Source organism: Nesoenas mayeri (assembly GCF_963082525.1).
Source record: "Nesoenas mayeri genome assembly, chromosome: 4".
NCBI lineage: Eukaryota > Metazoa > Chordata > Aves > Columbiformes > Columbidae > Nesoenas > Nesoenas mayeri.
In genome coordinates, this window is record NC_137540.1 from 12,029,179 (window position 1) to 12,053,839 (window position 24,661).

The 24,661-nt window shown below is 40.4% G+C and overlaps 1 protein-coding gene across 1 annotated transcript in view; it reads right to left on the reverse strand.

Moving 5' to 3' along the window:
* Positions 1–222: 222 nt before the first annotated feature.
* ANXA5 (annexin A5) overlaps positions 223–24,661 on the reverse strand; it is a gene marked incomplete at its 5' end in the record, with an annotated part of 44,139 nt that continues 19,700 nt past the window's right edge. The window contains 12 exons of the mRNA XM_080343341.1: positions 223–484; positions 1,606–1,728; positions 3,842–3,900; positions 4,432–4,527; positions 6,262–6,355; positions 9,316–9,372; positions 9,828–9,907; positions 10,876–10,966; positions 13,376–13,489; positions 14,315–14,409; positions 15,514–15,598; positions 22,099–22,605. Of these exons, the coding sequence (XP_080199467.1) occupies positions 422–484; positions 1,606–1,728; positions 3,842–3,900; positions 4,432–4,527; positions 6,262–6,355; positions 9,316–9,372; positions 9,828–9,907; positions 10,876–10,966; positions 13,376–13,489; positions 14,315–14,409; positions 15,514–15,598; positions 22,099–22,605 (1,464 nt within the window). The 3' untranslated portion in view covers positions 223–421. The remainder of the gene's footprint in view (positions 485–1,605; positions 1,729–3,841; positions 3,901–4,431; positions 4,528–6,261; positions 6,356–9,315; positions 9,373–9,827; positions 9,908–10,875; positions 10,967–13,375; positions 13,490–14,314; positions 14,410–15,513; positions 15,599–22,098; positions 22,606–24,661) is intronic.

The following is a 24,661-nucleotide window of genomic DNA, read 5'->3' on the forward strand; positions in this document are numbered from 1 at the left end:
AATTCAAATATTACCTACAAAGATATATTTTCTTCATTTGCAATGTTAGAACTAGCTTAACATTCAGTGGAAATGTAAGAAATAACAGCAAAAAAAAAATCTTCAAATTAGTGTAATACATGATTATTTTTTCCTATTTCAGCAAAACACTTGCAAAGAAGCGGGTTCTGTGCTCAGCACCCATCTATGTAGGGGACTCTTGCATACTTACAGAAGGCACTTGAAATTCCTGGAGGTTGGAATGTCAGGAAGAAGAGGGACCAGCTATCGCTTGGATAACAATATGCTCCTTTTTAATAAATGCAATACTAGCATAAATTCAAACAGCCACAAAGCGTTAAGATACAAAAACTTAGCTAGACATGCTAACTAAATGGCTGCAAAGCTGGAGTACAACAAATCCTTCATGTCAATGCCACCATTACGCATCATCTCCACCACAGAGGAGCAGCAGTGCTTTCCTGTAGTCCCCAGACGTATCTTTCTGTTAATATAACAGACCAGTCACCATGAGTCACAACCACAGAAATGGGAAGAAAAGCAGCAGCCAAGGAGGACTCCAACAGATTATACATTTGTCCCACCCACAGGAAATCCACTTGGATGACTCGCCACTCGGGAATGCCGCAAGGAAATTCTCTGTCTCTAATGGCAGAGCTGTATTTACACAGACAGACTTTCAGAAACACAAAAAGCCTCTGAAAGCTTTACTAGAACTGAGCTACCCATTCCATGTTAAAATGCATTCATCTGCAAGTGAGAAAGTCCTAACAAAGGAGAAGCCCAAAGCAGCACCAAAAGTAACAACCTTTAAAAGTGCAAAGTGCACCTGCCATGGTTTAGAAAGACCCCAGCCCTGCTCCCTGTAATTAATGGGAAGCTCGACTACTAATCACACAGCATAGCTGTATGGGCACCACTGACAGTGTCAAAAGCAACTCCACTCAGCCTAATTCAGAGAGGACAGTGTCTGCAGTTATAACAGAAAAATCAAAAATGAACATTTAAAAATAAAACACCCCCAAAAATTTTTGTAAGAAAAAAAAAAAAGGCATTTTTGTTTCAACTTTGCAGCAACAGCTGGCTCTGGATTTCTTGCTGGCTCTGTTCCTTCCCATCCACTCAAAGGAAATTATGATTCAGACAGTGATTCCACAGTGAAATGTTTTCCAATGGTGCAAAAGGTTCCACACCACAATCCAAGATTTAAACTTCAGCCTCATGAAAATTCAGACTCCCGACCCCAATACTATGCCTGTGGAGCCAGCACCCTCTCCAAAGCATTGAAAATCAGAAGGAACCCAGACAAGAAAAAGGAAATGAGCAGGAGCTAAAAATGGTCTATGAGTAATTGTAATTTCAGATGACCACATTTACTTTCCTAGTGAACACTGGAAAGAAACCTTTAGCTTTTCCCAGCAAATGTCTCCCACTTAAATGGTGCTGCGTGGTACTTCAGAAAACTGCAGACCAGCCACTGCTGCTCTCAGAGTGCACTGTGGTGTCCAGCTCTGCTCACATCCACCCCCTCCCATAAAAATAAACAGGGGATACAATGACGTTTCAGTCACCTCGCTTTCCTTGACAACACAACAGTCATTTTACCTGAATCATTTGGTGCAATGATTTCGCAAAATTCTTTCTGAGTTCTTGTCTAATATCCAGCAGATCAATTTCACTTCTTGAAACCATGACTCTGATCAGAGTATCATCATCAGTGCCAGCCCCCTAAAGAGAAAAGTTTAAACAACATTATAAACATCAGGTTTTTTTCTAGACAGATGCTGTAACAAAACAAATATAAACCAAGGTGCAACAAGAAAGCAAGTGGTGTCTCAAAACACTCCTGTATTACATCTCTACTCCAAAACAGAGAACATTTGGGAGAGTATCACAAGACATTCACACCACAATGTGGAGGACAGAGGACTGACTACACAAGATGCTCTATGCTCTGGAGTTCTATGAATTGCCATCCAGTCAGACACATTTCATGTTTCATCTCAAAGGCTTCAACTCTGAGTGCCCATAAGAATTTAAAATAATCCAGTTCCAAGATTACACAGCAGTATATCTGATCACCACAATCAGTCCCATGCAAATCACCCTTTCAACGTTGTCTGAGGCTGCAGAATTCCAGTCAAGTTTTGGAACTGGGTACACAAATACTAACGGTGACTAATAGAGAGCATCTAACATGGTACAGCATGACACAGGAAGAGCGACTCATTCCACAAATTATCCATCTGTTTATCAAGAAGGCAAACTTCACAAATTTTTTTCCAGCCACGCAAACATGCTCCACTCTTTTATTCATCTTTATGCTTTAAATGTTTTAAGTTCCTGTGCTGGCAGGCTGTGCCAGACTCATGGCCTGGCCCCTCCTGCCCAGACAAGTCAGACTCCACACAAGCTAAAGCAATACAGATTTTCACATGCTGACCTGCTAATGCACCTCAAGGAAGGACTTGGCAGAGCCCCCACGATCATCTTCAGCCTAACGTCCAGGGTCACTCAATCCTTCGCCTGGGTGTAATATTCTTGGATTACACCTAAAAATTCCCTAAAGCTGCTCAGAAGTTATGCCATGAGTCCAGCGGTTGCTGAGTAGGATTTGACATTAGAATCTGGAAAAAGCCAGGTTCTGCCCCACCTAATCATGAAAGCAAACTCTATGCATTGCAGAACTTTATCATGCCAAACTGATAAATTAGAAGTACCAAATCTTCTGCTAAAGTAACAAATGATGAAGATCTTTCTTATTTAAAAGTGCTTAATGATTTTTATTCATATTAAAAAATATAATTGGGGATATCACCAGCAGATATTAATCAGGACCCTTATAATAGTACTCTAAGATTCTACAACCTACATGAAAAAAAAGGTTTTCTAACTCATTCTTAAATTAAAAAAAAAAAAAAGATAAATAAGAAAAAAGGAATCCTCCTCATACAACTCCACGTACTGTTATATTTTGTAGCTTCCACTTGAACCTTATTTTACACTGATGTCTATAGATGCAGTAAAACACCTTTTTAAAATTAAGCTATCATTTCATCTCTTTTCACTAATTCTTAGGCTGATACCTCATCAACACAATCATCTGTGACAAACATACTTCAGTGTTTTTCAGCAAGGGGAAGCGAGGACTTCTTCAGGGAAGATGATAACTTGCCTGAAAACAATAGACTACCTACCTCAGTTTTAATTAATATTAGCCACTGAGAGTTAAAAATACCATTTCTCTGCTTATCTCTTCCCATCTAAGAGAAGGCAAAGCCAAGAGCAACACAGCTAAGTCACTGATGGGATTCCCTTGCAGAATCCTTTGTAGCTGTTTAAGCATCTTTCCTTTTTCTCTGACAAGTTTCTTTTCCTTCTCAAAACAGGATGGATAGTCATTAAAATGTGTTTTAGAGCTAACTACACCTTCAGTCTGTAAATACTCATCCCCAAAACAAAGAGCACTAAATCTGCACAAACTGCAGTTTAGTTTTTGGTCATCTTTATTTCCTAAAGATGCTGTAGTCTTTATTTAGCTGAAGGTGCCCGGTGGGCCTAGCCAGATATTTTCTAATGTAACAAGTCCAAAAATAGCTGATGAGACTGATGTTTCCTGTAAAAGATTTATCATCTGACAAACTTACAATTAATTCAAAGCAAAGCTTATGAAGTATTTGTATCCTCTCCTAGATCTGCATTCCCCAAACATTTCGCAAGTGCTCAGTGACACAGTAACCTGCTGGCATTTGCAGTGAAGTAAGAAATGAAGAACAAGGGAAAGGGAGAGGAACTGTAGCCAGCAGAGGTAGAAAGTGATGTATGGAAAATACGCACATACCTTCATGGAATAATACAGAGTCTCGGCAAAATAGGCAGGCACGCTTCGGACACATTTCACTGAAAAAAGGCAAGGGATTAAATTACTGACTGCTATTCAATACAGGACAATCTTTCACTGTCAAGACAAGGTGTGTGTTACTGGATCTGTCCCTCCAGTGTGGACAATTAAGTATACAGCTGCCAGCTAGTCTGTTGCTCTGCTACAGCTCTTTGGGTTCTAGCAGTTAGAATGCACCACATATTTCTAATAGAAAAAAGACCTTGCTAGTCAAATTCTACTCCCAGTTACAAATCTACTGTGACACTGTCCTAAGTGAGATGCCAGGAATAGAAATGAAGGCAGAGCTTCATCTCACTTTCTGATAGAGGTGCACATGGCCGAACAGAATGCAGCTCACCACCATCCCCTGCCACACACAGCTATTAAAGGAAGAACAAAGGTCTATTTCCTAAATACAAAAATAGATCCTGGGTGACTAAATTTTAAAGGAACCACGTTTTCACGTCACTTCCTATAACAACTGCAATTTAAGGAAACCTGGGAGTAAACAAAGAAGGTCAGTTCTAGATCTATTAAGACGTAATTACCAACTGCCAAAAGCAGCTTCTCCAAATCACCAGACGTTTCACGGTCAATAGTCTCTTCAATTTGAAAGCCGGAAATAGTCATGTATTTGTCAAACACTGCAAAACAGAAAGTTTGCTGAGTCACACGTACAGCCCACGTTTCTCACAGTATCCTCAGTATAGCTTAATGCCATCTGTATATCTCATTATCTACAGTTCCAATGTTATCATCCACTCATTATTCCCTGTGTTTTAAATATCTATTTCCCAACAGATTCCTGCTATACGACACATTGCTATACCTGAGGAGGAACAAGCCCACATATCAGCACACACCAGGGGTCAAACAGCTGGACAGCAGGTCTGCAGAAAAGGAGCTGTGGGTGCTGGTGGGCATCAAATAGAAAATGAGGCAGCAATGTGCCCTTGTGGCATACAGCAAATGGTATCTGGGGCTGCACTAGGAGGAGTGTTGCCAAGAGGTCAGGGGAGATGATCCTTTCCCTCTGCTCAGCACTGGAGAGGCCACAGGAAACTGCTGAGCTCCCCAGTACAAAACGAGATACGGAGAAACTGGAGCGAGTCCAGCGAAGGCCCACTAAGATGATTAAGGGACCAGTGCATCTCTCCTATGAGGAAAGGCAGAGAGGCCTGGGACTGTTCAGGCTGCAGAAGAGACAGCTCAAGGGGAATCTCATACATGTGTACAAATATGTGCAGGGAGGGTGTAAAGAAGATGGAGCCAGGCTCTTTTCAGCAGTGCCCAGTACCACAAGAGCCAATGGGCATAGCATGTTCTGTATCAACATCAGGAAACCTTTTTTGCCCACGGAGGTTGTGGAGTCTTTGGAGATGTTCAAAAGCCACCTGGACATGGTCCTGGGCAGGCTGCTCTAGATAGCCCAGCTCAAGCAGGGTTGGACAAGATGATCTGCAGAGGTCTCTTCCAACCTCAGCTGTTCTGTGACTCTGTGAATGCATTCGGTTAAAGGGCGCAGGAAGAAGAGTGAAAGGGAAAGAGGGGAAGTTTTAGGAAATGATAAGCATTTTTCCCAGAGCACTGCTATCATTTAGCCTGAAACTAAGATGTTATCTACACTGGGCTACGATATCAAATAAACTTCACACAAACTAGTCTTCTGGCAGTCTGTTCAAATCTGTGTTACATGAATAAGACCTGAGTTTCCTATGAAATCTTACATTTCTATTGTGCTAAGTAAGCGCTGGATGCAACAAAACAAATTCTGAGATTACTTTAATGCATGTAACGATAAAAAACTGAACAGTAAAATCACAAACCAAATTACCTTTGAAAATCCAAATGAATCAAAAGATTCAAAAAGAAAAACAAAAAGACTGGAAAAACAAAGGAAAACTTAGTGGTCACAATTTCCAGCCCCAACACCTTGGGAATACAGACTTATCAATGGGTAAGGAGCAGGGAAAAATGTTATTGCCTCTTTACTAACATACAGTAAGGTGTGCACCTACAAAAGGCTTGATCTTTTCAGAGCTGGACCTCCATCAGCTTCTGAGGACTCAGACTCTCAGCATCACTTCTATTGCCATGACCTCTTTCAAAAGAAAAACGAACACCAACAAGCAAGTATCCAGAAAGAAACACTCCAGCTGTCCATCAGATCTACTGCACCCTCCTTCAAGCGGGGGATCACCGCTGCTATGAGGAAACTGAATCACAGGAAACAAAATTAAATGTATGAAGTAGAGGGAAGGTGATTAAAGATTTCTGGGCTTGACAAATGCAGTATCAGAAATTGCTTTTCTACCACCAACTGGGTAACACAGAGTTCAGGCAGAAGTTTATCATCATATATGAACCATACTACCTACCCTTCCTTAAATGGGAAACGCTTCGGGTTCCCAAGATGGTGATGAATTTTTCTTCATCTGTTCCCCATTTCAGCTCCCCAGCTCTAAACAAAACCTGTTGTGAATTCAAGAGATCCAAACAACAGCATTTGTTATGAGTCCACACACACTGTTGAAAAGCTCTATTTGTCTTACTCTAAAGAGCATTAAACTTCCTAACAAGCTATAGCTGGAGAGAAAAAAAATGAAATAGAATTGCCAAGTACTGAACTGACTTTAGGAAGAAATAAATGATAACTTCGGAAATTAACTGTGAAAGTATTTACATGAGTAATATTGCTTAAGGTCCTAAAAATAATTAATTAATTAATTAATAGTCCCTCTCATAAACCTAAAGTTTACTGAAACTGGTAACACAGGAGATAAAATCCATTCTTAATACTGCTTTTTTTTCCCTGTCCCTTTCTCAAATCAGACTAGCAAAACTTTATTTCATGATGATTCATCTCAATGGGAGAACCACACTGACTTGACCCAGGAGGATGTTTTCCCAAAAGGAGGGGAAGATGGATTTAGAAGCTCTCAGAAACAGGATTTGTGGGCTGCTAAATTCTTAGCCATATGAAACCAGATCGGTAACAGATTTTAATCATTTTAGCACATTCATTGCTCTTCAAGTAAGTCTTTCGTCAATACAAACAATGACTGGGCTATTAGCAGCATTAAGAAACATAAAAAGCTTCTAAAAGTTGGAATAAACAGCAGGAGGGGGAAAATGAGAAAGAAAAAATATTTGGAAAATGAAAGTAGTTCTTTTCCTGACACTCAGAAGCTTTTTTCCTATTCGTGTGCTAAACACCATGCAAGGTGAAAGGTTTGTAGATATCGTAGTATATAGTGGGTTTTTTGTCCCTCTTGAGTAGAGCAGATGACATGCAAACAGATTACCATATATATTCAGGCAATCAAATATTTCCTACAAAAATCCACACAACCAAATTCGCTACATAGCAATGCTGTTGGCCATCTGTCTGTCCATATTGTGAAACCTGAATGGCATGTTACAAATTTCCTATTATGTTTGTCCCATAATCCTATTCAAAATGTATTTGTGACTGCTGCATGCTCTTTTTAACATTAATGGTACAGAGTATAAAGGGCAGGGAGGGAACTATCAAGGCAATGCAAGGATATTTAGTTCAAAATAATATATGCTAAGCTCTTCAAATGAATACAAGTACTCTCCACCCAGTAGCAGATGTGAAGTCCCAGCACAGCACTTAGAAACTCCAGGAATGTATTTCTTTACATAAACTAGAAGCTGTGAATGGGGTTTTAGGTGAGCTCCAAGGTTTTACCTGCCTTTCCACCATGCAATACCCAAAACTTACACCAATTGTATAACTTTTAAAAAAGTGATATTAACAAAATCTCTTCCAAAAAGTTAAACTTTCAGGCATTCTCAGAAAAGTCCTGCAAGTTCCCTGCATGTTCATACTGTCTCATAGTATGAATGTTCATTCCCCAAACTGCTTTGAGTTAATGTTTAGTAATCAAAGACTCAAAACAAAAAGAATTAAAAAAATAATAATAATAATAATAAAAAAAAAAAATCATCGCTGAATGAAAAGGTTGCCCTCCAATGTTTCAAATCCTTCCCAGAATATTAATCAAGACAAATGTTTGGAAGCCAGAATTAGTCTGACATTTGCATAGTCATGTACCTCAATTCTCACCATCTGCACCTGGCAAATTCTCTGAATCTGTTCCAGCTATCTTAGATGTTGAATGTAAAGATATCAATAAAGAGAAATGTGACAGAACGTATCTGTGTGCAGGTCCCAGCTCAAGCCAAATGTACCCAACAAACCACAGAGACCCTTCAGAAAACCAGGATGTTTTCTACATTTAGGTACAGTGCCTCCTAAATTTAGATGCTTGTTTAAACTCAATTAAAGAGGTCAAAATGAATCTATCTACCTGCCAAGGCGTGTGGTTCATGGGTTTCTTCAATTATGTAAACCCAGTTAAAGGCAAGACAGACACAATTTCATGAAGCAGTCTAGTTAGTGATTCAAACATTGGCCTCACTAATTTTCAAGGCTCTGGTTTCCACAGGATTAATCTCTATAGCGGGAGAACAATGATTTCTGAATTCACATAACAAAGGACAAGCCTGTGCCAGTAAAATCCATTTTGCCTGTCTGTCTCTCCATCTTGCACTGCTATCAGGAGAACACTTTGTTCATCTGGTATTCTGCTTTTTCTCCTTCACACTTTTCTTTCATCTCAACTGTCTATTTACGAGAACAAAACATCTAGCCCAGAGTTACTTGAAATACTCAAGAAGAAATATGCATTAAATGAGCTCTGTAATTCAATTGCAGAAATATTGACCATCACTACAACTAACAACAAAGTCAATAGCAACCAGCAAGAGAAATCTCTACAGATACCAATTTAGTGCTGGGTACAGGTTTGGTGATCAGTGATAACATCACGGACAACACTCGCTAAGGGCAATATGTGAGTCCCTAGAAACTCTTCGGAGGCATCTTAAACTGCCATCTGGTTACAGTAAAGCAGAATGTTTGGTATATTTTCTCTTTTTACTATTTCAACCTCTATGGAGGCATCCCTCACCAAACAGCATTAGCATTTCATTATAACATTCAGAAGACACATGATATGTAAGGCCGGAATTTAGAAAGAAGTTCAAGTTTGTATATTAAGGAATGAATCACTAACATCTCTGAATTTTCCAACAGTGGGTGTCTCAAATCACAAAGCCTCAGCAATCCTAACCCTCTCTTCCAGTGACCTAACCACTGTTCCATTCAGTACTTTATCAAGTAACAAGCAAAACAAGACGCCTTACACCGAATGTGAAATTGTCAAAAATCTTAACCCCAATGTTTCAGGTTTTGTCCAGAATGTATAAAAACACAGGGAAACTGATTAAGAAGCACCCACAGAGAACATTAACAATTTATCTCTCACATTTGAATTCTAGCTGTATACTTTCTTTGCAAGGTAACTTGTAAAAATGCCCCAGAATCCAAGTCGTTCACCCACCTGAGCATCCTGCTCAACAAGACCATCGTCAACTCTGCCATCAGGATCTCTATTTGCCTAAAAAGAATTTTTAAAAGTTGTTAAACTGAAGAATCAAAAGTTGAATCAAAAAACAACTTAACTGTTGTATTGAACCTGTAAGAGTTACTACAAGAAATCAACCCCTAATGCATCTTCTTCAAAATCACCTGATTTTTCTCTTTGCTTGCATGTGCCTTTACAAAATAAATGTTCTGTTCTCCTATTCTCTTTAAAACACCAAGCAGCAGGCGTTCTGCTATACCCACGAACATCACAGTTTTTCAATTCAGTGATGCAGAAATGACCCATAGCAGAGTTCAAGACCGACCATGCATGTCATGGGAATGGATTCATTTTCAGAATCAATTGCACCTATCACCAGGTCTATCTAGAACCGCAGGTCAGTAAAGCAGAAAAAGACAAGTGTACGTCAGGCAGGAAAACAGAAGTTAAAGCCATACATATATCCCTGCACACAGAGAGATACTGACCTGCAGCAGGACCACCAGCAGTCTCTGAAAATGGCCTGATGTTTCTCCTTTTATCTTATCCTCCAAGTTGGCCTCATATTCTGCAAAAGAGAAAAACCCATTCACCACCTTACAGACTTCCTTACTATTTTGAGGAGAAAACAAGGAAAAGCAAAAAATTAACTTGACTCGTAGCTTGTGGAATCATTTATCAGAAATAGCTTTAACAAGCAGGACATATTCTGCCTTCATTTATAACCTAACATTATTGTAAAAGAGGGAAGAAAAAAAGAAGCACCTAACACCTAAGAGAAGACCATTCAAAATATTTTAAAATACCAGTTGACATGCATTGATTTAGCTCTTTAAGGAACTAGAAAGCACACAGGTCTGGAGTTATGCTAAAATACAACAGTCTCACAACTGTACAAGTGTGATCCCAGAAGAGCCCAGTACTAGTAAATTTTGTCTTTGGAGATACTAAGATTTGCCTCAAACTTTAGGCAGACATGAGAATTTTTTGCGTACAAGGAATCTGCATGGAGGTAAAAGAAACGTGCTGGATTAAGCACTTCCTCAAAAGACCCAAAAAACAAATTACCCCACAATCATGGGTAAAAGCACATATTCCTGTGGACAACCAAAAAGCTGCACGAGCTTTAATACAAATGCATTTGAACAGAATGCTTAGCAAAAGCCAAAAAAAAAAAATCACTTCTGTTTCTTCTTGTTATACCAGTTTTCTATTTTCAAGTTACTGAAAATCCTCTCTCAATTAAAGAGTGAAAATAATGGGTGAAAAAGAAATGCATTTGTATTAATTCTAACTATAAAGTGCAAAACACCACAACCTGCATCGAAGCCATAGCACCAAAATAAACACTCTTTCAGTTTACAATTCAAACTCCATGTTTCTTTCAATGTGAAGCTTTGGAACACAGCAGAACAAAATCCCATTTATTGGACACATCCATCAGTTCACAGAGATACCTTGTTTGAAATATGTGCTGAAATCCTACTAAGAGAACTGAACAGAGACCCCAGAACTTTATTTTATACTGAACTTTACCTTGCAGATAAACCTGTTTAATCTGCTGCACTTCCGCAGGTGTTCTGGAGGCAAGAATTTCAGTCAACACTTTCTCATTGGTTCCTGCTCCCTGCAGGGGTGTAAGTATAAACCAGTTGGTGGAATAACAAAAGAAAAGTAAGAATTCCCTTTGAGAATCAAAAGTTGGCATCAGTTTACATATTCAGACCAAATAAAGAAAAACTCTTTTCTTCTTATCTGGTATATAGTGGGGGTTTGGGAAATAATTTCTTCCAGTTCCAGCTTAATTGTTTTCAAAACCAACTCAACACTTATTAAAGCCTCACTGCTGCAGGATTCAGATGAGCCCTTCCATGTCCCAGCACACCCAGATACACCTCAGTTCTTCACTATTAGGGTCAATGACATCAAGGTAACCAAATAGGGTAACCGTTTCCATCTCAGCTCTGCTTCAAATACTGTCTTTCATCAGCTAGTACACAGATAAACACAGAGCCACTCAGAAATGATCACTACCCTTCTGTGAATTGTGCTATGTCAAACCCACCTTCTCTTCCACTGCAAACACACACATTTTACAACACAATTGCTAACTCAGTTTAAGCTGCTGCACTCATATTACAGCAAGCACAACAGGCACTCTTCACTTTTATGAGGATAAAATTTACAAAAGCCAAAGCAATATCTTGTTTCCACAAGCCTGAGTCTACTTTTCCTGTAAGAACAGGCCATTGCTGATTGCACTTCCAAAGAAGCCACTGCGCAAAGCAACACTGAAATACAATACTGTGTACTTTTTGCTTCAGCATGGTGTTTGCAATCCTTCCTATAAGGAAAATCTGAACACTAACTGCATACAAAGATATCCAAAATACAAATCTGCCAGCGTACACGTAATCATTTTCAAAATACAGATTGTTTCAAGAACATGCCTACTCAACCAGTGAGGCAGGCACAGTTAAATTAACTCTAAGTGGCTCAAGTAGCAGTCCCAGTGAAAATGGACAGGACAATCTTCAGCACACACTTAGTGCTCTTAGCTGAGTTGTCGTCTTGCACTGAAGTCACTGCTGTTAACCACCTTAGCTGAACTGCAGCTGGTATCGACATCTTCTCCTGTGCATACACATTCTCTGAAATCCTATGAGCTTGTGTTCAATATCATTTTTTGTAAGTGACAAGAACAAAACGACTCTTGTTTCACTATCTCTATTTTCTCTCCTACGTCCATCTGTTCTGTCATTTCCCTGTCGGTCTTTGACTCCTAAATCAATAAGAGGAGCTTGGGAATGTGTATTTTCCTTTTAGTCAATAAGGCCTTTATCAGTTTCTTTGTCAAGCGCCATCTCCCCTTCCCCCACTGAATATAAAGACATCACAGAAAATTTCCAGGATTAAAGTTTCTGTTGTCTGAGATACTATTTGCTGGGTCATGGGTTCATGAGCACTAGCTTGCACAGTTGACTAAAGCCTAAATATTAACCAGTTGGTCATCAAGGATCTTGGGAGCTTATGTGTGTCACCCAACCAAGCACTAACTGACACTAGTCAAGTTCAATGTCCTCCAGTTTAATCAATAGGTTCTGTGAGTAATCCAGGGGCATCCAATTCCTAAATTTCCGCAGGCTGATGATATTGGACAGGTTTGACAGAGCTAAAAAAATAGGAACACATGGAAGAAAACACACTGAAATATCTACATGTACAAACTGTAAATTGTTTAGCTGGCCATCCCAAAAAGGCACTAAATGCATTCAGCTAAAGAGAGAAATGTTAGAAAGGTAACACTGACAGGGCAAACTCTTCCCTCTGTGTTACTGAGGACACACTCAATAACACAGATAATGCCTGCTCAGAATTTTAGTGCTGGACATCAGCTTACAGAAGTATGCTAGCCCATCAATTTTGGAGTTTCACGTAATCCCTCAGGTGCAAAACACTCTATAGTTTAAATAATTATCAAGGTGAGACATTAAAAAATAAAAAAAACCAAACAAACAAAACCAAAAACAACACACTTTAATGAAATGCCCTGAACTAATTTGCAGCCTGTGCATACAGGTATATAGCTATAAAACCTGGGTTGTTCACAGCAGAAAAATTTGGTGTCCACTGGACTTCAGCACTGCACTTCAGCAGCAAAAATGATTTAAAAGCATCATGCACATCTGCTCACTATATTTAAATCAGAAGGAACGAGTGTTATGCTATATACATTTTAATTTGTATGTACAGCAACTCTGTTCTTCTAAAATCACATAGTTTCTCATTAAAATAACCTCAATTAAAACTTCATACAGACTAGATTTCTAAATGATCTCTAATGAGTTATTAGGATGAATAAGAAACCATGCAAAACTATGGTATTAGAAATAACAGCAGGTGTTAGCATACCACTCCTGATTTAAAAAAGCTACTTCTACTAACATTCCCCTTACCAACCGAAAGCTCATTCTGAAACACAACAACGTCAAACATTTCATATAATGCATTACTTCACTTCCCTCACTCCTCTTACCTTGATGGCATGCTTCAGTGCATGAGCATCAAAAATATATGCTGGTCTCATCAAAGATACCATCAACGTTTCAAATTTGCCAGTAAGTTCTGATTTCAGGTCATCTACAAGATCCTAAGGCAGAACAAATAGTGCTGTAATAAACAAGGACTAAGCATTTTAAGAAGAGTACAAGCTGCAAGACTCTGGAGACACATCAAAAAGCAAAAGGAACAGGGCTCTTTTTGTTCTAATTGGTACCTGAACCAAAACAAATGTAGCCAAACAAGGCAGAAGAAAAGCATACACAGGCATTTGGAAAACCTGAAACATATTGTGATTTTTTAATAATATTTTTTTTCAATATAGAAATTCTTTAAACCCCAGTTGCTCACTGCACTTGCTATTTGAAACAAAGGTTACCCAGGCAGAGTAGTAAAGGGTCCAACAACGCTGGGAGAAAGAAACAACCTGTCTTTGCTTTGAACTCACTTATGGCTTTATCTACCAATATACTTGGTTTTGTTCTCTCCTACGGTATAAGGTTGCTTTATTTCTGCCACATTTTCTAGCTGTAGAAAATTCTTTTCCTGCTATCACCTTCCATTGCAGACCTTGCATCAAAATATTTGATAACTCCTTCCATACTGGCAATGAGGTCAGTACTAGAAGCATACTAACAGGAAGCTATAGGATCTTTTGCACAAAAACCCATCTAAGAGATATTGGACCAAAATACAGAAGAAGAAAGCAACTCCTTTGTGCTGACCTAAAAGAAATATTCTAACCTAGCCAGAAACTAAGGATACGGAAGAGTGGGGGAGACGGGGAGACAGAAACAAAACTAGATGCTCTTTGAAGGAACTTTTTACAGGGAATGTGATAAATGTGCCTCACAGTTTAGAAGTAACCATCTTGGGCCACATTCAGCTCATTTCTAGTTATTTTTTGTCTTCTCACCCTGCCAAATAAGGTTTTAAAGGCAGATGCAATTTCTTGACGCTGAGCATTGTTTCTGCTGGTAAGGATCTTCATTACAGTTTCTTCGTCAGTCCCTGAAGTTGGAAAGAACAAAGAGTTACAAACACGCTCTAAAAAAAACCAATAGCAGTGGCACAAACTCAAAAGGCAATGAAAGGTGCTTTGAAAATAACAGCGTACTAACAAATAGCAGAAGCATTTAAATAACAAATGTCACCATACCACAAGCTGAGCTGTCAGGTTTGGTGTTCTGCTGTTGCAAAAATATGGCTGGAGGACCTACATGTTGTTTTTTCTCCATCAGCACTCTGTTCCAGACACTGCTCCCAGCACTCCAGGCATTTGCCATAACACTTAGTCCCAGTCTGTATTCTACGGAGAAGCCTTACCTTTGGGCTCACCAAGAGATTTACTTTAGAATAATTAATCTTCTGACTCCTAGCAAAACTCAGACAAGTAACCCCAAATACTCCAGAGTACAGAAGTGTGGAGTTATTATGCATTTTATATACAATAGTTTGCAAAGTAGCCCTGACAGCACAGCATCTTACTAGCCCTACTGAATTTGTCAATAAGCTGAGGTGTGTCACATTTCCCTTCTTTCAGCTTCCTCCTGCAGGCATTTCAAAGAAATTAGCAAACTAGGATTTGTTCTCACAGGGAAGTTTTAGGGCAGAAAGCCACAGCATGAGTTTACAGACAACTTATTAGTCTACATCTATGCTGTGTGCTTGAATTATTTCTTCAGAGTAACTGTACTGCGCTTACACACTTTCAGACCAAGGGGGCTGTTGTACATTTTCCAAGCACAGAGCTTCTACTATACTGTCATAATCCTCCATAGTTCTCACCTGTAAATTCCAAGTCTAGCTTACTGTGCAGTAAAACCCTACATGCAGAGAAGCCAGTGGAGCATCCATTTTTAATGAGTCCTGTAAACCACCTTCTATTTTCACTTATGCTAACATAAAAATAAACATCCTTGAGAACAGCACAGTCAAAACTATGACATGCCCAGACTTCTGTTGTCTGGGGGGTTCTCATTCCATGACAAGCAGAGGCACACCCTATCCTCCTCTGCTAATGAAAAAAAAAGTGTGTGTATATGTAGTTCAGAAAGGATGTTTCCAAAGCCGTAGTCAGAGTCCTTTCCTTTTCATAAAATAAATTGTTCTTACCCATTCCCTTCATTGCCTTGCGAAGGGCTTCTGCATCAGCTCTGGCATCAAAAGGAGAGAAGGCTGTCACGGTGCCTCTGGTGTTCTAGAGGGGAAAAAAGGGGGTGGGGTGAAAGGGAAAAAAACTGTGAAATAAAGATATAGAATCTTTCAGTTGTCCATACATGAGTACAGACTAAATTTGAATCCACAATCCAAAAGATTACAGCATTTTTCTTGCAATTGTCTGACTAAATAGCAGTCTGTGTGTATTTAAACATGGCTCTCACTCAAAAGGTACTGCTATGGTTTTACTCGGTGGTACACCAGCTAAGTTCAGGTAAATTTACGTAACGGTAGCTTGCAGGATTGATATTTACAACAGTGACACCTGAATGCATGAAAATGACTAAGAAATTATCATTTGCTAAAGTAATTCAGGAAAATAATTGCACAAGTCATGTATACTAGAAACGCTGCACAAAGATCCAAGTCATGTTTGGAAATAAGAACCTCGTCTCCTCAAGAAAAACCTACAGGAGCTCTGAACCAGTATCTCACTCATTTTCACTGGTGCCTTGCAAATGAGACCTACTGAACTCTGCAATGGCTGTCAATTTTTCATCATGCTTCTTTTGATATAAGCAACTTTTTATTTAAGTGATTCAGCTCCATTTCTCATAGTATTTTACAGCCAAAAATAAATAACAGTTCAAACATAAGGATAAAAGATCAGCCTGTCTAAACACAAAAATAATTCCACTACGTTTCTATGGAACATTGCTCTTCAGGGAGTTTCTCTTTGGGTCAAACACAAAAGGATATTCATCATCCTTATGCAAAATTCTTGCTTTATTTATACATGACAGTTTATGAACCTATATATGTATAGCACAGAAGTTTATTTACAAATTATAGAAGTTGAGCAATGGCCAAAAGGGGAAACAGCTGAGTTTTGGGAATAGGGAGGTTTTTCTAACAGCTGAAGGGAAATTTACGGTAAGCATCGCTGTACAAAAGTAGTAATCAGTACAGGCAGGGCATTTTTCCACCCTCAAGAAAGAGCATGAAAGGAGTGCCAGGACACTTACTGAGACTAGCACCAGATTATTACACAGGCAGCACAGCCATCTGGCCTCTGCAGTACAGCCTTTCCCTCGAGTTAGCAATTTCAGCCACACAGTGTTTTGGTTTCAAGTCAATGTACTCATCCAAGACAGGTCAGCCAGAAGAGCAGAGAGAAAAAAGAGCTGGGGAGCACTAACCTGAACCTGCCCTGAGGCACCACTGCCTCCCAGGCCACCCCTCTGTTACTGCCAGAGACTCCCTACCCCTCCCACTGTGCAAGCAGTAATGGTTCAGGTTTACCTCTCTCGTATGTCAGAAAATCATAACACAAAGTGTCATGCTGTTTAATAGCAACGACAAACTTCTTTCTGCTAGATGCTTTCCAATATGCAGCATGCTTCAGAGGCACGACAATTCTGTTGAAGCGTTCTGCTTTTCCCATTACAAGCAAGTTTTGAGGCAGTACGTCAAATTTAGGCACAACAACATGTACTTAATGTCATTTTCCAAGCTAATTCCAAAGGCTATCATGAAAACAAATCTCAAGTATTTGGGACTCAATTTTATAAACTGAATTTAATTTGGTATAAAGACTGAAAAGGCTGTTTTCCTCCTCCTCCCTTATCACTACACCAGCCAGCATGTTATTTAAAAAGATATTTCCTGCTGGTTTGTTTCATATCATCTTAACTAATATTACAGAACTACCACAATTCTCCCTTGGAAATGACCAATGGTCAATAGATCTCGGAGGAAACAGTTATTGATTTTTAAAGTTAAAGTTTTCCTTTGCTTATCTTGTTATAAGCAAGTGGAATTAGTGGAATTCCTCTTCACAATTCTCAAGTCTTGTGACAACGTGTGTGGCTGTTTTAGACAATGTATGCTAGATTATACTTAACTCTGCATCATCTACCTCATTTTTATTAGCTAAGAAGAATCCTTCAATAATCTCTTTTCCAAAGCATTGTGCAGAAACCGTCAACACACACTAAGCTTGATGAACAGTTCCTGAAGTCCTCCTGGCGCAGTTGTAGTCTAAAAGACTTTCTCCATGTCTGGGCACAGTTTGCATTCCAGGTGTTCCCTTCTGACACACAGCATTTACTTTGCAACAGTTAAACTCAGTCCATGGAAGGAAGAGCTGCCGCCCCCTTCCCAAACACAGCACCTTTTGGCCAGAGAATGAGAGGGCAAGCACCTGTTCTACACCACCATCGCTGCCCAAAGCACTGAAGTCAACTTTCTGTCACAGAGAATCTGAAATAGGAGCTATGAACCAGGGGTTTCTAACAAAATAACATACAAAACATACAAAAGAGTTTCTGACAAAAGCAAGACACTCATTTATCAGACAACTAAGCCACAGTTTCAACATTAGAGTTTAAACTTTATCAAAACAAAGTGTTTCTTGCAGATGGATCACAGCATTACAACTGCTACACCATCCTGATCTAACATGAGAAATAGTGAACTGAAAGGCAACTATTTAACATTTATTTACAAATTTCATAACTTTATAGAGGTAAATAAATGATTATATTTTTAGTATCTCTAAGAATGTTCCTTGACATTTATGCAAATAAATACACAATAACACTATAGCCTCCTAGGCTGTTTTTATTTTGGTTACTAAGTTTCCCCTCCAGCAGAATTAAAAGCACATCAATGGAAAGGAGAACACAAACAGTCTTTGAAACAAATCCACTTGTAATCTGGAGTGATCCCTTACTGAATAGCAACATCCTACACTGGGCAGTAAAATACAAAGAGAAGGACAACAGCCAAGTCCTGAACAGAAAGAATATTACAAGATTAGAACGCCCAAAACCTACCCAACATTCTTTTATTTCTACATTCCCCAATACACTGACCGCTGTTAAGCAATCCTGTGTAGCACAAAGTGCAATTTATGATTATACTTTAGAAATAAACAGTGGCTTCTATTTTTTACCAGATACCTACTGATGAGACTAATGAGACCAATGAGATGCACAAAATCAGCATGAAGAGGACAGGTAGAGGAAAATATATGTATATGTATACACTTCAAAGAAAGAGATTATCTCGATTTAGAATTTATAACCCTCCAAACAAGAAAATTAATTAATGTTCTCTGTTATTTTTGTTTATGCTGCACCAGCAAAAGTTTGCAAAAGGACAAGAAGATACAATATCATCAGGTGAGATGTTTCTAACCAGCACCTCAGAGCTATGTTAACTTCTCCCAAGAGACAAATAGGTTTCACAATTTGATATCATGCAGCCACATATCCTGGCAATAGCATTATCTGTAAGATCAACAATAGCCACTTAGTGAGGTTCCTTTTAATTTTTCCCACCAAGGACATGAAGAATTTCCCACCCACAAGATCCCATGTTTAGTCAGTGCTAAACACAAAGCATTCACTATCAGCAAACAAAAGACCATCCTTGAACCAATTCAGACTTCTTTCTGGCTGCCCGCTCACAGCAAGTTCTTACCAGCCAGTTTTCCCATACACGAAGAGCCACCCCCTTTCATGATCCTGCTCTGCAGCAACAAACATGGGGTCTCATCAATTTGCTACTGGAAAGACCAGTGTCTAATGAAGAAGGTGGTATGTGACTTTTTTTTTTTAAAGCAGCTGTTTACAAAATGACACAGGAAAATTGTGGAGTGCTAAGAATGGAAATGGAGAACGTTTTCCAGCACATGTGTTGACAAACAGAGAAGGTACGCTATTTTCAGAAGACAGAAAAGAGCCCAGAAGGTCACATGCCAGAATAAATGAAAGCTTTCCTTAAGATTTCTTACATAAGCACAGCCATCTTGCAAATAAAGCACAACACAGTGTGCTAAATCAAAAGCCTTCGTGGCCACTGAAGACCGCATAGAGATCCCAGTTCAAACTCTGCTTTAAAACTAACATCATGTAAGAAATATACACCCTGTTTCGTGACATCCTTTCCAAAATTTCAAGGGCAACAGGACGTAAATCATGTTGTGAGAGGATGAATATAGGCACAGAGGTGATCCCAATGCACAACTATAAAGTTGTCCTTACAAAACACCTAAGTTTATTAATGCTCCAGATCATCCACTTAAATGAAAAGAATAAGCTCTGGTCAGCAGACTGTATTCACATCTGCCTCACTAAATTTAAACTGACAAAAAATAGAGTTACACAATATCTGTGTTGAACTCTGAGTCAGTATGCTGCGGAGATTCCAAAGATATGGGGGAGATAAAGGAGGAAAAATAAAGAGGGCAGGAGAGAGGGAGAAGAGCAAGGAACAGTAATGTAGGAATCAATGTAGGGACTTTTGCAAAAACACTCAAAGCACCTGTCCTCACAAGTAACCTCAACAAAGCCAAAGAGCAGCTTAGGACTCAATTCTGAAAAATGAAAAAGCGTCTATACTCTGGAATGTGAGACATCGTGCCCTGAAGCACTACTGGAATTAGCAACACTATTCCTGTGCTCCGAGTCACACGCGTACGTCAGCAGAGCAGGAACTCCAGCTACAGCGGCCACACCTTCACCTGCAGCAAGGGCTCCTTCCCCAGCGCTTTACAGCGGGATACACAAAATGGTCTCAACTTCACATTCGAGGAAAAAATAAGGAGTAGCAGACCAAAACAGACTGGTTCACAGCATGCAAGCAGAAACTATTCCTGTTGCGTTCTTTGCAGATTTCTAAATTAGCAAACACGGGGCAGCATTTCCAAGGCAGGTAGTTCCATGTGCTTCTCTGCGTTAACAAAGACCACTACACACACAGATGGGTGAGAAAAGGCAGCTTGTTAGAACAGCAGTGATCTGCCAAAGAAAACAGATAAACACAGGCATGAAGAGAACAGTCTGCACGGAACATTATGGTGTGCTGGAGTTTTCCCACAAAATGAATGAACATTTTTGTCCTGGACATGGACACACAAAATCCCTCAGGTTGTTGGAAAAAAAAATTAAAATCTTCCCATAACTGAACAAGAAGAAATACTTCAGTGACCAAGACTCCAAAAATAACTTACCTTCCCTAAAGGTTTTATTCTTCAGCGATACTATCTAGACTAAACTGGACTTTAGTACATTGTGCTGTGCAGCCTTTCTGAACTCCAAATCCTTAGCTGTACAAATAACTACCATCAACTGACACTCAACATTTCATGATTTATAGGCATTTTCACTTCTTACCATACCTTCGTGGCATAACAAAATGTAGAACAGTCACACAGGCAAAGAGTACTACTGAAGTCAGTGGAAAGCTGCCACCTGAAAGTGGAAATTGGAGGACAAGGCCTACCCAGCGTTCCAATGATTCCAACCTACCGCCATCCACCACAGTTACTAAATCTGCCCCGAGTGTTACCTCAGGCAGTAGAAAATTCTACTGCATAAAGACAATAAAAAAAAGAGTTTACGCTAGCAAAGAATCAAATATTCATTTTACAAAAATCAGGATTTAAAGTTTGTGTCTCTGTGGAATACACGAGTGAACTGCAAATTTCCATGCTTTTACTAAAAGGAAGTTACCCTCAAGCCTATAAGTAAAGCTACACATGCCATAACAAAAGACTGTCCAGGTAGATCCCTCCACTCAGATTCCTTGCACTGGCATAGTCCCTGTTTTCTTAAGATGCGTCATACAAACCATCTTTGTTGTTTAAAGAAAGAAAAAACCCCTCTTTGTCAAACAAACAAACCAACCAACCAATCTAAAACTTTAAGGATTTAGTGGAATACTATTAAAAGTAAAACCTTTTTTTTTAAGTAACACCTTTTCTGTCTTTTAAATCCAGATAAAAGTAAATATTCACAGGAGTGTTAAACACCACTAATCTTCCCACTCATTAAAATAATGAAACTACCACTACATTACTGTGCAATTACCCTGGCCTTTGTGAAGGCACTCACAACTTTATGGCTTTCACTTCCCACAGCGGTACAAAACCCATAAATAAACAATTAAGCTCTTATTTTACTTTTCAGAACGTATGCATTTGATGTAACTATAGAAACAAACTCTGGAATCTGCCCCGCTTTGCAAACTTTCATCTGGGCTCAGACGTAACATCAGGGACACAGGGGCTGCAAAGGAAAGAAATACCAGCCGAAGTGCTGTGCAACAGTGGCAAGTCTTCCAGAAATACTAATTTTAATACGACAACGTCGAGGACGAGAGGACCGACCCCAAAGCCTCCACGGGGCACAGCCACCGTGGCATTTTTTTCTCCTTCCTCCTGCAGTGGAAGGAGCCTCCACCCAGGCACAATATAAACACGCGGTACCGAAAACTTGGCCAAATTAGTGGAAACTGTCGGAAAAAAAAAAAGTTGTGCCTGACGCACGCCTCACATGATTAGCTGCTTTCCCCGTCCTCCTCCCCTCCGCGTCTCCCCAGCCTTGGCCATGGGTTATTTTAAGGGAGACCGAGAATAAATCAGTGAGGAGTAAAAGTAAAGAGACGGACAAGATGGGAACGTCCCGGGACCGGCCGGAGCGAGCCCGCCGAGGGGCCGCGGCCGCCGGCAGGTCCGCACGGTGCCCGCCTCACCTTCGCCATCTCTGGGGTCCGCCGGGCCGGAGCCGAGTGTGGGTCTGCAGGGAGATGCAAAGATTCAGTCTGCAAAGAGAGATGCGACAGTGAGCGCCTGTCCGGCCGCCACCCGCCTCCCCCCAGCGCCCCAACGCGGGGCAGCGCCCTCACCGCGAGCGCGTCCGCCGAGCAGCCGCCGCCCAGAGCCACGGGGAGCACTGAGTAGGATGGGAGGGAGGGAGGGAGCGCTGCCGCTGCCTGCCGCACCCGGGGGCCGGGCCAGGCCCCACCCTGGGCGGGCAACGAGCCACGGCCGCCTCTCCCGGGCCGCCCGGAGGCCGGGCAGGCGGCGGTTTTACTCCGCAAAGCCGCGGGGCTTCGAAACCTTAGAGCGCTGCGGCGCTGCCAGCCGGGCCGGGGAAGGCACCACCCAACCGGGCTCTGCCCCGCTGGCCGCAGAACGGGCACCGGGACCCGGCCACGAGGGGATCGCGCCTGTGGTCCGTGACCAGTGTGGGCGGCCAGCTGGGAAAGCAAAGAGAAAGCCTTCCCCTCCATCCTCTTCTCTTCCCTGTGGCTCACCTCCTTTAGGCGGTTGCTTTTTTCCCCCATTATGCCAATGGAAGGGGATAATTAGTGTTTTGTTTATTAGTATCACAGTATGTTTGGGATTGGAAGGGACCTCAAAAGATCATCTAGTCCAATCCCCCTGCTGGAGCAGGAACACGTAGGTGAGGTCGCACAGGAACATGTCCAGGTGAGTTTTGAACATCTTCAGCGAAGAAGACTCCACAACCTCCCTGGGCAGCCTGTTCCAGTGTCTGTCACCCTCACGGAGAAGAAGTTTCTTCTCAAATTTAAGTGGAACCTCTTGTGTTCCAGCTTGATCCCATTACCCCTTGTCCTATCATTGTTTGCCACTGAGAAGAACCTGGCTCCATCCTCATGGCACTCACCCTTTATATATTTATAAATATTAATAAGGTCACCCCTCAGTCTCAGTAATCATAAACCTTTTAAAATAAAAATTACATTTGCAGACAGCCTTCAATGGGTGCTCAAGCCCCCTCCAGATGAAATCAGGAAAAAAAACCAGTTCCTATTAATCTGAAAAAGATCATATCCCATCACTAAAGGGCAAGTCTGTACTGAATTTGACAGTAAGCATTTTATTCGCTGATCTAGATTAATTTCCAAGTAAGCCAGGTTAGCAAAATAAGTACAACATTGGAAGAGAATGCTGTGGTTCTAGACTATCTGTAAGATAAGCATTTTAGGTGATGATGCTTTTTACCTCTCAGCATCTTTCAGTGGAGTGACTTCACTGACCCAGGTATAGACAAGACACATCCAATCTGGGAGAGGAAGGAGGAAGCAGTCTGCACAGCTATTCAATAAGCATTTTCACCTAAAGCCAAAGACTTGCTCTCTCACCCATACAAGTGCAATCCAGCTGTGTGCTACATGAAAGAAGGAAGAGAGTCCGCAACACAAATGGAATTTAGTGTATTTGCCAAAATAAGATGTGAACATAATCTCGCTGCATGAGCACTTTAATGTGTTACAGTCACTTATGTCTTAAAGCAAGTTGTGTTTACCTCAGAAAACACTGACAAATGCATTATTTCTTGTTGCCCCAGAAGTGCACACACAGGTCAGCAAAAACAAAAGATCCATCCAGCTGGCTTCCTTTGTAGGACCAAGGGTCAAATGGTTTGCTAAAATGGCCTGATTTACTTATTAAAGTCTGATTTGAGTCTAGCCCATTTAAGTGTCATTCCACACATGCTCAAAGACACATAATGGTGAGCTGCTCGTAATATGCATGTGGAAATGCACAAAAGGCTTAGATGTAGCGTAACACTATTTAACAAAATATTACGGGTTATGGAATGGTTTCAAAAATAGTCATTGATGTTCAAACTGTTTGCTTTTAGTTTAAACACAACCTTGTTTATATGCGCAAACCTCCTTCTGCAAAAGTAAGTCTGTTTCTCCTTACACATTATATCCAGAGCAGTTACAGGTCATGCTGCAATCATGTTTCAAGCCTTACCATCTAGAAACAGCACAAAGACACACACAAAAATGCAGTGGGATCTAAATCTATGCTCTTTAAACCACTCCAAAATTCCATCCATCAGACTGAGGCGCATAAGTACAGGGGTAACCGTGCTCCACGCACCACATGACGGAGGCGTTAAGCACAGCCAAATGGAATTCAAACCTTGTTAGTGACTCAGATGTGTGATAACAAGTTATTGGGTAACATGAAAGTTTAAAAAGTCTCTATCAATATAATGTGAACAATTAACAAGGTGTGTTGAAACTAATGAAGTTATAGTGCTTGTCAATTTGAAATACATTAAGAGAATCTCTACTATAGCAAACAGCATACACAAAGATTGGTACGTTGCCTTTTCTGATACAAATGTACCTATTAAGCTTCACAAATAAAATGAACCGTTGAGTAATTTGAAAAAAAAGGCTTATATTTGTCTAGCAAATTATTTAGCAATTAGCATCTGAGCACCTGGAATGCAACTGCACTGCCTCGGAAAGCCAGCAGCCTCTGCTCTCC